This window comes from Pezoporus occidentalis, unplaced genomic scaffold (genome assembly GCF_034315485.1).
Source record: "Pezoporus occidentalis ecotype Australia unplaced genomic scaffold, CSIRO_AGI_Poc_V1 ctg17, whole genome shotgun sequence".
Taxonomy (NCBI): Eukaryota; Metazoa; Chordata; class Aves; order Psittaciformes; family Psittacidae; genus Pezoporus; species Pezoporus occidentalis.
The window spans coordinates 4015195-4031552 of record NW_026913531.1 but is presented as its reverse complement, the minus strand read 5'-3'; the positions used below and the strand labels follow the sequence as shown (position 1 = coordinate 4031552).

The 16358-nt window shown below is 35.3% G+C and overlaps 1 protein-coding gene across 12 annotated transcripts in view; it reads left to right on the top strand.

Annotated features, from left to right (window-relative positions):
- The window catches only part of CAPS2 (calcyphosine 2), a 32965-nt gene that overhangs the window by 14128 nt on the left and 2479 nt on the right, over positions 1–16358 (top strand). For 10 of the 12 annotated variants that reach the window (XM_062613773.1, XM_062613765.1, XM_062613774.1 and 7 more), the window contains 10 exons: positions 1308–1375; positions 3756–3875; positions 4965–5039; positions 6577–6672; positions 6783–6876; positions 8799–8914; positions 12175–12248; positions 13861–14015; positions 14259–14378; positions 15429–15525. In XM_062613773.1, the coding sequence (XP_062469757.1) occupies positions 1308–1375; positions 3756–3875; positions 4965–5039; positions 6577–6672; positions 6783–6876; positions 8799–8914; positions 12175–12248; positions 13861–14015; positions 14259–14378; positions 15429–15525 (1015 nt within the window). The remainder of the gene's footprint in view (positions 1–1307; positions 1376–3755; positions 3876–4964; positions 5040–6576; positions 6673–6782; positions 6877–8798; positions 8915–12174; positions 12249–13860; positions 14016–14258; positions 14379–15428; positions 15526–16358) is intronic. The other 2 variants (XM_062613769.1, XM_062613770.1) reach the window with 2 other exon arrangements.

Genomic DNA, 16358 nt, shown 5'->3' with positions numbered 1-16358 from the left:
AGGTTTCTTTCAGCATGCTAGCATGTTTGGCTCTCTAAGCCAGAGTCCATGGAATATGTTATGTTTTAACAAACGTTGCTCTGTATTATTACTGCATCCTCCTTTACATAATGCTTTTTAAAACACCTGTTATGACAGTTAATGGGCAAAGATTCAGTAACTCAGGATATAAGAACCCTGTAGTTCTGATAGGTACAAAAGTTAAATGTGAAAGCAAACTAAAAAGCCTCCTGTCTCTTACAATTCAGAAATCTTTTAAGGCTTAAAATCAGTTTGGAATAAACACCAGCTGGTCTGGTGTTTATTTGAGGGGTTTGGTTTGGCTTTTTGTTTGTTTCTTTGGGTAGTGCCAAACAATATTTACTTGAAGGTTATGAACTGTGCCCAAGACATCTCTGTAGAATTAGGGATTATCCCGTGCAGTTACTTCGTATCTTGGAACCAACTTTCAGTCTTCTTCAGCCATGAAAAGGCTTGATCTATCTAGAATTTGGTTGGCACACAAGAATTGTGTGGAAAAAATAACAGATCGGAAAAATATCTTAATTCTTCATACTCAGAATACCTACAGAGTTGTCAAAAAGGTTGCATAAACCCCAACAATATCTCTGTATTCTCATATTATATATATATATATATATTTTTTTTTTTAAAGAGGCAAATTTAAGTGCAGTGAAAAGGTTCAGAAATCTGGAAGATAAAATGAAGAGAGATGCTGGGGCCTGCTGGTCTCCATGCAGTCCTGGAGCTGCGCTTTGGTTTCTCTTTCTGTGAAACAAATTATGATCAACACGTGAGCACTTTATAGTGAATGACAAAAAGTTATGGTTCAGTGTTACTCTAACAAAAATAATAATATCATGTTAAATCCCTTTCCCGTCAGGATTGGCCTGCTTCAGCAGAAAATTATTGTGGCATGCAGCAAATAAAAACTGGGCCTTGAGACTAAGTTTTAAAAGAATTTTTTGACTAAGTATTGCTCGAGGTAAAGTTTTATTCTCTGAGTTGGAAACTGTATCAAACATGAAACCTGGAACAGTGCAAGTTTCCTTATGCTCTGTTATACTTACAGAATTCATTTCTGTTTGTCAACAGAAATACTAGAATTCTTGTATTTAGTGATAACTAAGTATGACAATTTGAGCATGTAGCAGATATTATTGTATAGTTGGTATGCAAATAAAACTTAAAAATATGGGGAAAAAGATTAATTGTGATACTGGGTAAAATTGTGATGTCTGAATTCTATCTTAAAGGGTAATTCACTGTTTGAATTGTCATTTGCTTCAGTCAGTTTTTCGTTGCAGGAGGATGTTGCTGCAGAAAGGAGAAAACAGGCTGTGATAGAACAAGTGATGGTGGATCAGTTATCTAGGTAAGTGAATTTATAATATAATGTTTCAGTTTTCCCTACAGAAGAATTTGCATCTGTGTGGATTTTCTTGCTTAAGAGCTGTTTTGATCATCTTGTTCAAAGTCTTATGCACTCTATGTAGTGTTGTTATCTGCAAAAATTCTGTAAGTGAAAGGTCTTTTTAACTAAAATATCAGTTTAAAGTGCTATGTATAAAAATATCAGTTTAAAGTGCTAAGTGTAAGTTCATTTTTTTCTGAGAATAGTTTTTGATTTCATACCTGAATCTAATTTAAGGGCTTTACAATAGCACTAGTTCTCAGAAATAACCCTCTTGCACCCCTGCAAAATATATAGATGCCTGCTGTTAAAAATTACACTTCTTCAGTATTTATTGCCTTCTCTAAAAATCTTACCTTTATTAATATTCCTTTATTAATATTGACGCAACATCACTGAAGCATAAAGGAGTATTACAGCAATATTGAGCAGGTGGGGAAAAAAGGCACAATGATGAATCAAGTTCATCAGGGTTGTGTAGGAAGACGCTCTTCATTGCTATCCCTCTAGCTCCAATAAAACATTTGCTTCCATGCATAAAGATCCCTTTATATGTTAAGGAGAAAAAAAAGTGACTTAGAAGTAAAGATGAGTATAGTAAAAACATCTTTTTTTATTATTATCTTTATGATTATTATTGTTCCCATAAACTTCTCATTTTTAAGCATGCTTTAGCAATTCAGGGTTTTATCCAAGTTGTCTGTTTACAGCAATATAGGATGGTGCAGGATAGTTTCAATCAATTTTATGTTACCTTACCCTTGATAAAAATTATCTGTGGGTAGGTCTACAGTATGTTGCATCGTGTGCTTATTTACAATCTCTCTAGTCATCTGTACTGATGTTAATTGTTAAGATCAGATCTTAAGACTTCAAGATTGAAATATTGTTGCACTTCACCATTTTATTTTTTCATTATCATTTCAACTGCAGTTTAAATGACCTATACTGTTTAAAAGTCTGTAAATGTTTTTTTACACTATTTAAAAACTGAGATTTGAAGAAAACTGCCTAAAGAAACAAGATTGTCATGAAACACAACATTAAATTCCAAGTGACAATGTAGCAGGATTTAAAATATGGAAATGGTCAGTGCAGAAGTCCCCAACTTTCAAAGAAATGCTTGTCCCATATGTGTACAAAGGTATAGGTAAAGCAGTTGATTTGAATTAGATGAGTACCAGCGTTATCTTAATGTGCTGGTTGTGTTGAAGTGTTTCAGTTCTTCTTTGGATTAAACATACCAGTTTGTGCATCTTGGATCACGGATGTTCATTCTGTGCTTAACCTCCTTCAGCTACTTTGCCTTACTTTTTCCCATGCATTCCTTCTGCTATTCTGAACCCTTCTGCTGTCAATGTCAAAACAATATTCAGGAGTGCTGCAGCTGCATCAGGATGATCTTTTAATTTAAGAAACCTCTCTGTTTATGTTCCAAATATAACTGTGCCAGTACTGCCAAACAAATTGGTATCTGAGAGCAGGATGTTAATTGGAGAAGATTAGTTCAAAACTGTTGCATGAAAAGAATCTATTAAAGGAAACACAAAGGTGTTTTGAGGTTTTTGTTTTCCATTATTCTTTTTAGTAGAGCCAATGTCACAGTTAAATCAGTGTAACTGATGTGTACGGAGATGGATCTCCATAGATCAGAGAGCAAGTTTCTGAGGCTGTATTAGCAGTGCAAAATTACTGTTTTGTTCTATGAACTATTTCAATCAAGAAATGTAAGAATCTAATTTCTTTTTAAAGGATGTCTTCTTTTGTTAACTTATTAAATTGATACAGAGAATATCAAAATACTCAGAAACCAATGAATCTATATATTTTCTGCTTAGTGGGAGTGTGGGCAGTACTTTGTGGGAGGAAGTGTCAATGTTTTTATTGGATGATGTCACTGGCCAGTACTAGTAATCTGCTGCCAGACAAAATCTGCTGTCACTGATCTTGGAGGGACACATGGATAAAGAATGTCATTGGTGGAATATTTACATAAATAGTGGAAGTGAGGAAAAGAACACCTTCTATAACACCAAGATTTGGTTTTCTATATACATATCTAAAATATACTTTAAATAACACATATATCTATGTGAAGTTACTATATAGAATATGATTGGATATAATTGATTTAGAGCAATAGACCTCAGAATTGGTAAGAACAAAAAAATGCGCCCACAAATTTATGCAAGCTTAATGGATAACTCCCAAGATTTTATTGCAGTGTTATTCTTGTGTTTTGTTTTTGTTTTTTTTTTTTTCTTTCTTGAGTAAGAATATATAAGTTCTGAAATTCAAACTTACTAATAGTCAGAGGCTTCTCCCTGCTCTTTCTGGTCAGAGCTGTTATAAGTGATCCAGAGCAGTCCATGCCTGCTGATGTTTACAAGGAAGCTCAAGGACTTCTTCGAACTGGGACAGCACCGATGTGTCTTAGAAAGAGAACACTGCATGAAACAAAGTAAGTTTTCTCTAGCAAAATACATTTCCTGCTGTATTTTTTACTGTTCTGGGCTCTGAAAAGTTTGTTTGCTTTTCCAGGTGTTTTATTTCTGGCTTGGATCACCAGCTCCATGTGATGCCTTTTTTGTAGCCTCCCCATGCTTATAATTGCCTAGTGGGATTTTTCACGTGGATTCTCTGTGTATAATGATTGTTTCACAGGATTTATAAAACCTGGGAGAACATTCTTAAGCTTGTGTTGATATTGTTCATCACAGGGTTTTGCCAGCCTTTTCTGAGCTGTTGAATTCTTGCAATCTTGTCATACCCTTTTAGAGATTCCTTTTCTGAGGTGCATAAAATTGCATAAATATGCATCCTTAAATGCTAATGTAGATCTTTGCAATATAATCATACTTTTCTTTCATGTCTTGATTTTTTGCTGCAGTAATTAGCTATATTGACGTTTAAATGTCATTCCTGGCCTGTGAGCATTGAAACAGTAATTCCAAGGGCTTAAGAAAACTGTGAAAATACTGTGATCGTTAAGATAAAGGGAATCTGCAGGTGTGAGTTTTGTTGTGTTAATCCTTCTCAACATGCAGGCAAACACCTCTGCTTTGTACATTTTAACATCCTGCTCTAAAGTCTTTCTCAATAAACATCATCCTTGTATTCTTAAAAAAAAAAAAAAGCGGACAACAAAACCAGTCTCAATCTCTTACATCCATCACATGGACAAATCTCTGTGTCTTGAGCTAGTCATATGTCCAGTATAAAATATATAGGTGGGTAAAGTAGCCCAAGTTGGTATTTGTGCAAAATACACTGAGTGGCAAAGGTTTAATTCTTTATATAAATGTGTGTAAACAAAATATCCCATTCATATCTATGCCTTCTCTGAATGTACTCTCGTAATATATAATTACAGAACACCTTCCACGTTACAAGTCTGAATTGCTTTCTAATTCAACTATGCAAGATCATCTCAGCCAGTTGCCAAGGATACTGCATTTCACATTTTTTGCTGTTTTGAAACAGTTGCTTTTTATGTAAGGTTTCTCTGTGAGCACATAGGTATCATTAACATGCTGCATTATTTTGACAGAATACGGACCAAATCAGGATTAACTGAAAACATGCTCTCTAACAAGTTACGCTTTGACAGTAGGATTATATCGAGGTAATCAAAAATTCTGTGAAGCTTTTTCAATTCTATGATTTTATGAATGATGATCTTTACTCTCCTGAACTAATCAATTGCACCAAATGTTTCTGTTCTCTGTGTTTAGAAAAAAGTATGTGCTGTGTGGGTGTGTGTATATATATATATATATGCATAAGTGTATAATACAAATTTTGACATGGGTGGTACAAAGTGGCTTTACAGTCCTGTTGTAGAATATCGATATGCATAAATAATGTTACATTACCATCATATCCATAGCTCCATGTAGGACAGTTAGCACAGGGGCTGTTTAAAATAGTGCTCTTAGCTGTTGCACCTTAGTTGATGAAAAATTATTTTAGCCTGTCATGGTTTAAGCTCAGCTGGTAACTAAGCACCACACAGCCACTCCCTCACCCTCCCTTTCCCTGCCCCTGCCCCAGGCAGAGATAAGAAGGAGAATTGAAAGAATGTAAATCCCATGGGTTGAGATAAAACAGTCCAGTAACTAATACTAAACATAATACAAAACTACTATTACTACTGGTAAGGGAAGTAACAAGGGGAGAGAATATAAAAATAAAAGGGCAAAAGGAAAAAACAACAAACACAAGTAATGCACAATACAATTATTCGCCACCCACTGACTGATACCTAGCCCGACCCAAGCAGTGATCTGTTTTTCTGGGTAACACCCCCCCTGGTTTATATGCTGGGTATGATGTGCTGTGGTATGGAATACCCCTTTGACTAGTTTGGGTCAGGTGTCCTGTCTCTACTCCCTCCTGGCTTCTTGTGTCCCTCCTCAATGGCAGAGTATGAGACACTGAAAAGTCCTTGATCCAGAGTAAGGACTACTTAGCAACAACTAAAACAGTGGTATGTTATCAGCATTGTTCTCACACCAAAGCCAAACCACAGCATTAGGAAGAAAATGAAATTAGTGGTATGAGCTACTAGGAAGAAAATTAACTCAATTGCATCCAAAACCAGGGCATAGCCTTGTCTTAGTATGTGGCAACTGATGTGAATGGAAAGGATGGCTTTGTGTCTTGTTTGCAACTCCTTATGTATTAAACTTTCACGTTTAGGACATCTTTGAAAGTGCTCTGAATTGAGTAGCAGTGCCATAAGAATTCTTCAGCTCTGAAAGTGGCTTTTTCTGAAGAAGTGAGCTGTATAGCTGTTAGGCATAGCTGGGGATTCAGCCACATAGCTTCATGTGCCACAGTAAATGCAGTAGTCCTGGTGTAAGTAATCCTTTAGTTGACAAGTGAAAATTACATTGGTATACTAAAGCCTGAAGCCTTGAAAAGTGTTTTTAACATTATGGAGAATGGAATATTGCATTAAAACACGCCTCCAAATCCAGATGTTGAAGTCCATGGTGGGTTAGGGAAAATAGCCAGATACCTCTGTCAAAGAAGAAGATTTTACAATATGCAACACTGGCAATTAAATTAATATTTCAAAACAAATTTGTTTTTATTTGGGTTAAATTGTATTTATATAGATGCAAAAACATAAAGGTGCTTTACAATTTTCCTTCTAGAAATGGTCGCGATGCTTGTAGAGAGTTGATTGGATTTTTCTTTGCATGTGACAGATCCCTTACTGTGTATGAATTTCGGCAGTTTGGAAAAAATAGGTAGGATGAATTACTTTTTTCTTTAAAGGCTTTCGAAAACATTTTTCACTGTATCTAAGAAACTTATATAAATTCAGTTGTTTTAATAGCGGTTTTGAATTATTTCACAGAACAAATGCCTTGCCTTTCATTCAGAAGGGAGTTTATCAGCATCAGCGTGGACAAAAGAAGGAAAAAGCTTATGATCTTAGTGACTTCTATATTGTAAGTGTTCTGCTGCATGTAAGGCAACTTACAGATTTGGGAGTAATATTTAGATATTCAAGTTGAAAATTGTGATTTAGGTTTCAGGGAAGACCTAAAGTTTTTCCCTCAGTTCCATTTTCAAATTAGGGATTTTCAGGGTTCTGGATTGTTTTGCTGTCCCATGTTTTAGACATTTTTGGTTTTATATTAAGCTGTAGTTTGCAATTTTCCCACTAGAGGGTACAAGACTGCAGACAGTGGAGACCTTTTGTGGGGCAAAAGATGAACAACTCGAGAAGGAGAGTTTTGAAGTAGACCAAAGTACTTGTTAAAAATTAGTAATCTTTGGAAGGTCTGCTGGCATTTTTGACAGGAGGCAATGATTAAATATTTTTTAATCATGACGAAATTGAAGGCTGTTTTTAACCTAAACTTTGAAAGCGTTTAGCACCAGCTGTTTAGAGAAAACTTTTGAAACGATGGTTAACTTCACCTACCTGCTAGTCTAATGACTGAGTACAAATCATACTGCATCTTCTGTACTGAGGTACTTCTGTAGTGGGTTAAGTGCTCCTGATTTATAAGTACTTGAGCAATTTCTCAAATACAGAGTGTTTCCACTGAGTTCTTCACATTCTCCTGCAAATCTTAAGTTTAGTGCAAAAACCATTTTTGAATGAAGTATTGAAAGTAAAAGTATTGAAAGTAAAAGAAGAAAGCATTACTTTTTAGAGTGTTTTGACTTATGAGCTGCCTAATCCTAACTATTTACATGTGGCTATGGCATAAGAGTTTCCAAGATGTAATAGATTACTTTCTTTATGGTGTGGAGGTTGAAGTTATTTTTTTAAAGTTTTAAGGTTTTGGTTTTGTTTTTTTTTTTAATTGTCACGTGTATCTTTGCAACCTGCAGATGGAAATGTGCAGGTTCTGAATAAAGCTGTTTCTTAAAGGCATCAAGAAAATTATTGTGACTGAGTTGGATAGCTCTTTGGGATGATGTTATACCTCTGAATCTCCATATCTGCAAATTGGGTTTCTAGGCTGCCATTAAGATATACAAATGTCTCACAAAGCAGAAATGGTTGAGACATTTGCACAATAGCAGTGTCTCTGTTTCTTTCCCAGTTTATGAGTTTTGGGGGCTTCATAGTGCAATCCTGCATGGATATTACTTACAGCTATTGTTTTGGGGTTTTTTTTTTGAGTCTTCTTGGCATTTTTTGCATTCAGTTTGTTGCTTTTCTTTATCTCTCCTTCCCTCTTCTTCCAAACCAAAATGCATCTTTAACTTCACAGAATGTGTGAGGTGTGTCCTCTGTCCTCAAGAGAGAAGAGGAATTTTTAATACTCAGACTTTATTGGGTAATAGAACTCTACTAATAACGTATTTTTGTTCAATATCTATTAATGAAATGCAGCAATTTTTAAGAGTAATAGTTAAGCATTGCAGGAATTATTTGAATTTTAGGAAGGCTACTTTTCAGTTGTTTATCTCAAGTAAGATTTTAAGCTATTGAAAGTAACTGTAGAGGGTTTCTTCTAGTCTGAGAGAATTTCACTGTCATGGAATCAATGTGGCACCTTCTGTGACTCTCTTCTGTGGTCCAGCAAGATCTCATAAGGATGAAAGGAAAAGTAAAAATTGAAAAGTAGAGCCTGGCTGAGGTATCTGTAGTCTCTTTTTTCTCATCTGTAGAGTAGGCAGCAGTAGGCCCTCTTGCTAGACAAACTGGTACCTAGAGAATAATGTGTCATCTTGGAGCCTGCAGCTGTTTTTATTTAGTATTAGAAAAGCTCTTTTAAAAAGGTTAACTGACCTTAGCTACACCTTTTCATCATTTCATGCCAAGGCTTTTAACAATCGCTTGGAAGTCTTGCAGAATGTATTTTATAAAATGCACAATCTTTCTATAAATCATTGTATGCTTTATCAACAGGGAGCTAACCTAACTTTCCGAAGTGCTGATCATAACCTTCCAGAAAGTGTTAAACAGAACCCAATTTTCACCCTTCGTGTGATAAGTATTGATGAAGCAGCTATGGATTCTCTAAAGTAAGTGCAGCTGGTTTTCAAATTATCTTTCCTTCCTTCAGCAAAAAACATTTTTTATAATAAGAGCTTCTAATATCTTACTACTCATATTGCTAAAGAAAAATATATTTAGGCTGTTGTTAGAGGCATTAGTAATATATGAGTGTAATTCAGTAATTTTCTAGAATGATAACGATTAATTTTAAAATAAGAATTATGAAACTGTCTTGAAGTCAGATGCTTTTATATACAAATACTGAAACTTATGCAATGACCTAAAATTCTGTGTTTGGGAGAAAATGCTTTTTTTTGTCATCAACAGTATTAGTATTGACTCTTTCGTGAAGCTTACATTAAAAGCTTATATCACTCATAGAATGGTTTTGGTTGGAAGCGTTCTTAAAGATCATCTAGTTCAATCCCCCCTGGTGGGGAGGGACACCTACCACTAGACCAGGTTGCTCAAAGGCCCATTCAACCTGGCCTTTAATACTTTCAGGGATGGGGCCACCACAAATTCTCAGATCAACTTGTCCCAGTGTCTCACCACCCTCGCAGTAAAGAATTTCTTCCTTACATCTAACCCAAATCTCCCATCTTTCAGTTTAAAGCCATTACCCCTTGTCGTGTCACTACATGACCCTGTAAAAAGTCCCACTCCAGATTTCTTACAGGCCCCCTTTAGATACTCAAAAGCCTCTCCTGAGCCTTCTCCAGGCTGAAAAAGCCTAACTCTCTCAGCCTTTCTTCATAGGAGAGGTGCACCAGCCCTCTTAGGATAATGCAAGTGTTTGAACAAGGGCAGGGGAAAGATTGGAGGTTTTGCTTTTTATTTTTTCTTTTTCACTTTCTTTTTCCTCCTTCTTCCTATCCTTTCTTTTTTTCAGAACCACATGTTTGCCACATGTTGAAGACTTCAGGCACTGGGATAGGATTTCTGCACTTATTCTTTCAAAATAGGTTTTAGTAAATTATATTGTTCCATAGTTTGAAAGATGGGGGTCTCTTAAATAATTTTCCCATGATTAGGCGAATGGTTAATCTTTTGAGTATGTGTTAATTTTGAAGGTATTATTTCAGTGCGTATACTGAAGTAAACTGTCTAGGTAATAAAGCATCTTTCTGTGGGGTTTGTGGCTTTTCCTGTGAGTGTACTGGTTTGTAGTACAAATAAAATCTCAGTATAAAATTTGTCACACTGTGTTGCTTGAATATGGCAGTTACTTAACAGTGCTGGAAATATAGTCAGGGCTTGATTACTCAATTTTTGGTGAGGAGTGTTAGCCAATAGCAGATGTTACAAGTCGAAATTTTCATCAAATCATGGAATCGTACAAAGGGACCCCACCCCAAGAGGGCATCAAGTCCAACCTCCCTGCTCAGAGCCGGGTTTACTACAGCAGGTTGCTCAGGGCTGCATTCAGTTTTGTTTTTAAATATCTCCAAGGATGGAGACTCTGTAACTTCTTTGGGCAAATGTACTCCAGTGTTCAATCACCCTTGCAGTCCAGAAGTGTTTCCTGATGTTCAGAGGGAACCACTTGTGTTTCAGTTTGTGTCCATTGCCTCTGGTCTTGTCACTGGGCTCCACTGAGGAGAACCCCTCTCAGTTGTCTTTATGCCCTCTGGTCAGGTATTTATATACACTGATAAGATCCCAAATCCTTTTCTTCTCCAGGCTAAACAGTTCTGGCTTTCTCGGCCTTTCCTCAGGTACTGGATGCTTCAACCCCTTCTTGATGAGGAACAGCAGTAATAGAATCTCAGTTAAATACATTCAGTATCTTTTGTAGATAAAGTACTTATGTTAGCACAACTTAACTGTTACTTTTGTTTCTGCAAGTGTTTAGACACATGAAGCTTGTTCTCAATTATAATAATATTCACTTTAAAGGCCCTTTACATTGAAAGTTTTGCAAAGGAACCATAGTCAGCTAGCAGTACATAAAGCAGTAAATTCAAATTTAATTGATTATAGAAATACCTAGTTGTATGATGCTTAGTGCTAATTGTTCCCTTTATGCAAGGTTTCCACAAAGCAAAACACAATATAATTTAATTCCAGATGGTTTATGCAAGACATTTTACATCTCAGAAGTCTGTCATTCTGGTAAACAGATTTTTCTTTCATTTGTTGCTAATCTTATACTTGTGAAATTTGAAATTGATCCAGTGTAATCTCTTAAGGCTCCAGGAAGACCACCTGCTCACTGGTCTTTTTGGATTTTTCTGCTACCTGTGGAGGAACAGATTGTTGGGTTTTTTGTGTTTTTTTTTTATAGTTTGTGTTCTTTCCATCAGTGACTAAATTTCAGACTGTGAAGTCTGTCTGTTATCTCCATTACTGTACTTACTGAGAATCCTACCCAGGTACAGTCCAGAAGGCCAGTTTTAGGCTTTCAGGAACACCTATGCCTTGCTGTCACAAGCCATGAACCTTCTTGTTCAAGTGTGTCTGCTGTAGGTGGTTGCTGACTTTCCAGTTTAGGTGGTTTGATATGGGCAAACTTTTAGGGACTTCATAATGGGAGGTACCCAAAGGGGAAATGAAAAGTCTTAATAGACAACTGGGAGGTAAGTCTTTGGCCTCAGAAAGCAGAAGGAGGAGTAGTCCATGGCAAAGCACTGATGAGCTAGCAGCTCAAAGCTGAGTAGTTCTTTTCCATTTGGTTTCCAATTCCTATAAAATAATTGCAAGACTTTTTTCTTTTTGTTCTTCCACAATTTTTTGTCATCAACCTTTACAATAATTTCTAATGGAGGCTTCTGGGAAGCCCTTCTCGGTAGGGGACTTGCCAGACAAAACACAAAATTTAACCATAACTCCTAGATCACACCTAAAATACACTAATGCAGCTTGTGGTTGACACCCTTGCTATGTATCTTCTGAAGAGAGATTGTAGCTACTTCATGTCCATTTAGTTACCAACAGGAAAAAACACAGTTGCTTTAAAAAACTCTTCCAGTGATCTGAGTTGAAGATTAGGACTATGTTGAAGTAAAATTTCTGGATATTTTAGACACAGAAGGAATTATCCATGATTAATGAATTAGTAGAGGAGCTGTGAATGCAATATTGGCAGAAAGGAATATCTGCATATCTGCAGCTATTCAGCAAGGACTTGTGTGTGCCATCTCAAACTCAAGGAATTGGATACTATGCTTATATTTAATTCTTAAACTACCTGTATAATATTCAGCATGCTTTTTACTACAATTGTTTTGAATTCAATAATATTACATTTAATTTCACCAGTCTATGTTAATTTTTATTATTTCAGAGCTTCTATGGAATTCAAGCAAGAGTGTTCTCAGCAAGTCGTCGATGACAGCAAAGTTTTCAAGAAGATTCAAGGTTTGTGTCTACCAGGACCCGTTTAATCTTAATTTCTGTATCTCTATCTTTACAGCTCAATGCAAAGAGAGATACTGATGTTATAAAGGTTTTACTAGCATAAATGAAATTGGACAAAATATAGATATTTAACAGAATATTGTTAGAATCTGATACCAGCATAAATCAATCATAAGAATATTTTCTCCTTTCTCTTTCTTTAAATAAACAATCTGGCTAACAGTAGTGGATTCACTACGGAATAATTATGAATGTAATCAATAAAATATTAATCTCTGCATTGACATAATCTCTAAAAAAAAAATGCTGAAACATAACACTGATTCTATGTTGAAGTGTCATTAAGTTAAAAAACACTCTAATTTCTTTAGTTAGTTTTGTGCCAGATATTTCTTTTGGCCATTATTTCTACATATTGGTAAGTATTGTTCTTTGGTGTTTGGTGTTTTTTTGTTTTTGTTTTTGTTTTTTTTTTTAAACTGTTTAATTATGCTTATTAAAATATGTGAATATAGTTGAGTAGGATAGCTTGGAATATGTAAATAAATGTTAATAGGATTCTACCTACAGTCTTTTGGACAAAGACATAGTTTTGTGTTTAAAATTATGGAAAGATGCTCATGCAGTGGTGTGTATTACCTTTGTAACATGTGGGCAACAAAACCTGTGAAACTGAACAGCTTCAGTTTGTAAAAATCTCCACTATTTACTGTCATTAGCTAAATCTGTTTTAAGCAAACACTCTTTGGTCACTAAAATCTGCTTGGACATTTACTTTTAGAAAAATTGTTGGACTAATGATCAGGGATATTGTTTGATCTTTTAATTAGTGCATTTTTTCCCCTCACATAATAGACACAAATGGATTTCTTAATTATCTGATTACATTAAAAGTTTGCAGATGTGGTCTACAAGAAAGTTACATGTACATACTTCAAGACATCTTTTAACATATGTCTGAGTTTGAACCTCACTGGAAAAATCTTCCTTCTTTCACCCTCCCACCTATTTTGCTTTATAATTGTCGATACGAGTAATTTGAAGATAAATATGATAATAGCATATGACTTACGTTAATAGAGTATGCTGAGAAACTTTGATATCCTTAAAGAAAACCTGCTATCTAAAGATTTTGACAAGGCTGTCATAGAAATAGTTCTCTGTGTATAATTTTGGAACAATTACTTATATTTGTTATTGTTCCCATATTTAACATGTTTGTACAATGAAGGAGCAACTGTGTCCCATAATGGCATGTTTGTATTACCCAAGTAGTATTCCTAAATTGTATTTTGAATCATGGTATGTAATGACTTCTAGCAGAAATAAGCTGTTTTATAATCTGAGCATATAGAAGGTGATAGCCATTTCTTCTGTGATCTCAGAAGTTTTGTTAGACGTTGCTGCTGCTTCATATGATTACTACTCAAATGTTAAATAACTGATAATTTTGAACTGACATTATCTCATCAAAAAGAAGGAGCCTGGGTGCATAGATATGTAATTTTAGCCAGCAGTATCATAAGTAGTTGCAGTTTTCTTCTGTATCAGCTCCATAGCAAGTGGCTAACTTCAGGTAAACGTTGTGTCCTCTATTTCTCTAAATCTTCAGGTATACTCAGAGAGACACTAAGTAAAAGAGGAGTTCGGGTTATAACAGGCATAGGAAAGTATTTCCGACAAGTAGACAAGAACAGAAATGGTTTTCTCTCTCAGGCAGCCTTTAAAGAAGCTCTAAAACTATTCCGTTTGGAAATTCCTGAAGGGGTAAGTCTAGCTGAAACTGTGATCCCTGGTATTATCTTACTTATATTGATGGAATCACTTATTTTCTTTGCTTAAGTCTATGGTTTAATAGCTGTTTTTCCCAAGTTTGCCCCCTCCCTTCTGGTCTAGTGCCATTTCTGCATTCAGTTCTTTTCTTGTGGTAATACTGTAATTTTATATTATAGCAATTATTTTATTCTAGGACATAGTGAAGAACTTTGGCAAAATATTTTTAAATTGCAGGACTTTGAATCCCTATGGCTTATTCTTGATGACAGCAATAGTGATAAAGTCGACTATGGAGAATTTACTCGTGCCGCATTTGGAGAAATGAATGAATACAGAAAAGCTTTTGTAAGAAAAGTAAGTTTTGTTGCAGGTATTCTAATTGTAGATACTTTGCAGTTTAACTTTGGAGTTAGTTACTCGTGTTCTTGTTGTTTGGGTTTTTTGTTGTTGTTGTGCATTATTCCTTTGCATTACTGTTCGTTATGTGCATCTAGTAATTGACTATTTAAGGTTTCAATGAGGTTATTAAAATAAATGTAGATTAAGGTACTGCATGCTGTTTCATTATTGAATTAGTTAATTCTAAACTCTAGAATTGATTCCTGTATTATTTTGAGTTTATGCGTATGTGTGGTATTCTTACATTTTGGTGCAGTGTATAAAGCATCTGGCACCCTGAAAATATCTCTTCCAAAAGTCTGTTTCCTTATTTTGGCAGATCACTGTATCTGTGCGCAGACTTTTTTTCCCCCTCAGTGTTTGAAACAGGAGGCAATAATACTTTCCTCCTTTGAGGAATGTAGTCATAATGATAAATGTAGTCATTATATTTCTGAGACTTCTTGTATTTGAAATGCCCCTTGTTATATGTCTATAATGTAATGTGGAGCCATTTGCAGTATGAAACACTTGATTACAAACCAGCCAGTAGAGTAATGACTGGATATCAAAATCAAGAAAAATGCCATATTCTTTCATACTTTTAATAATAGAGGATCTGACTCTCCTAGCCTTCTGTACTGAGCAATGTGTATTTGAGTAAACTGAAACGAAGCTGCTGTTAGCAGTGCTGAAAAGGCTGGTTGAGGCCTCTGTCAGAAGGGTGCAAGAATCTCTAATTGGAGAAGATAGAAGGGAAGAAGCTTCTGATTTTATAGATGAGTTAGAAATTTTAGAGAGAAGACAAAGGGTTTTTTTGAGTTGGTGAGGGGACATTTAATGTGAAAGCCTTTGAAATAAAATAATCATGAAGCTACATATTCTAGAGTAATTTTCTGGTATCTGGTGCCTTACATAAAATCGGTAAATTGACATAATCCATTGCACAAGATCTAAAAATGTGTGCTAGGTAGTAAGTATATTTGATCTTTACATTTTTCCACTTTTTTTTTCTTCCTTTTTTAGGCTTATATGAAACTAGATTTCAACAAAACTGGGAGTGTGCCTATGGTAGATATCAGAAAATGTTACTGTGCAAAGAAGCATCCTCTAGTGTTGGCAGGTAATTCACATGAACAACAACAATCTGTGACTACTGAAGTCGTCTTGTTAGCAGAGATACCAGATCCAGAAACTGGTTGCAAATACAAAGTGTTTTCATACTGGCTGAGACTTGAGGTGTTAGGGAAAACCTTTTTCCTCTGATGACCTATAATGTGTCTGTCTGGAACACGACTATAAATAGTAATGGAGTACATATATACTGCTTTAACACTTGCTTTTTATCAAGCTGAAAATACTGCATATACGCAGAGTAATTCCTTTCCCAACATGTGTAGAATTACATTTAAGCAGCTATTTCTCAGCTTGGATGTGCAAGTTATCAGTGACACATATGATACTAGTAATTTTCACTTAGGAGGGTACTTTCATTTTCATATTACTGTGTTCCATCAAAATATGCAAGGTTTCCAACTGACACTAAATATACTCAGCACTTACAGTTTCTTCTGAATAAATTCACTTATTTCTGGGACAGGATTGTCATCCTTTACAGACGAAATATTGGTTTCTTCATTATTTTTTCAGGATTCTCAAAAATGTTTAAACTCTGCCATTGAAAAAAAGTAGGAGTTTAAAAATTTATATGCCAGTTTCTAAAATAACATCTCTGTGTACCCAACTTGTCATTGTGAAAGTCTCACTAGTGTCCTGACCCTTCATGTTTTATCTGTAGAAGAATGGATGGGTTTTCTATTGGCAGTGATTTTAATGGTAACAAATGAAGACACACAGTGGTATAGGGATGTTCTGCATGAAATTTTTCCCAATACTATAAAGCTACATTTTTTTCCCTTTTTTCCTTTTTCTCAATGCTATGAAATCATGTTGAGT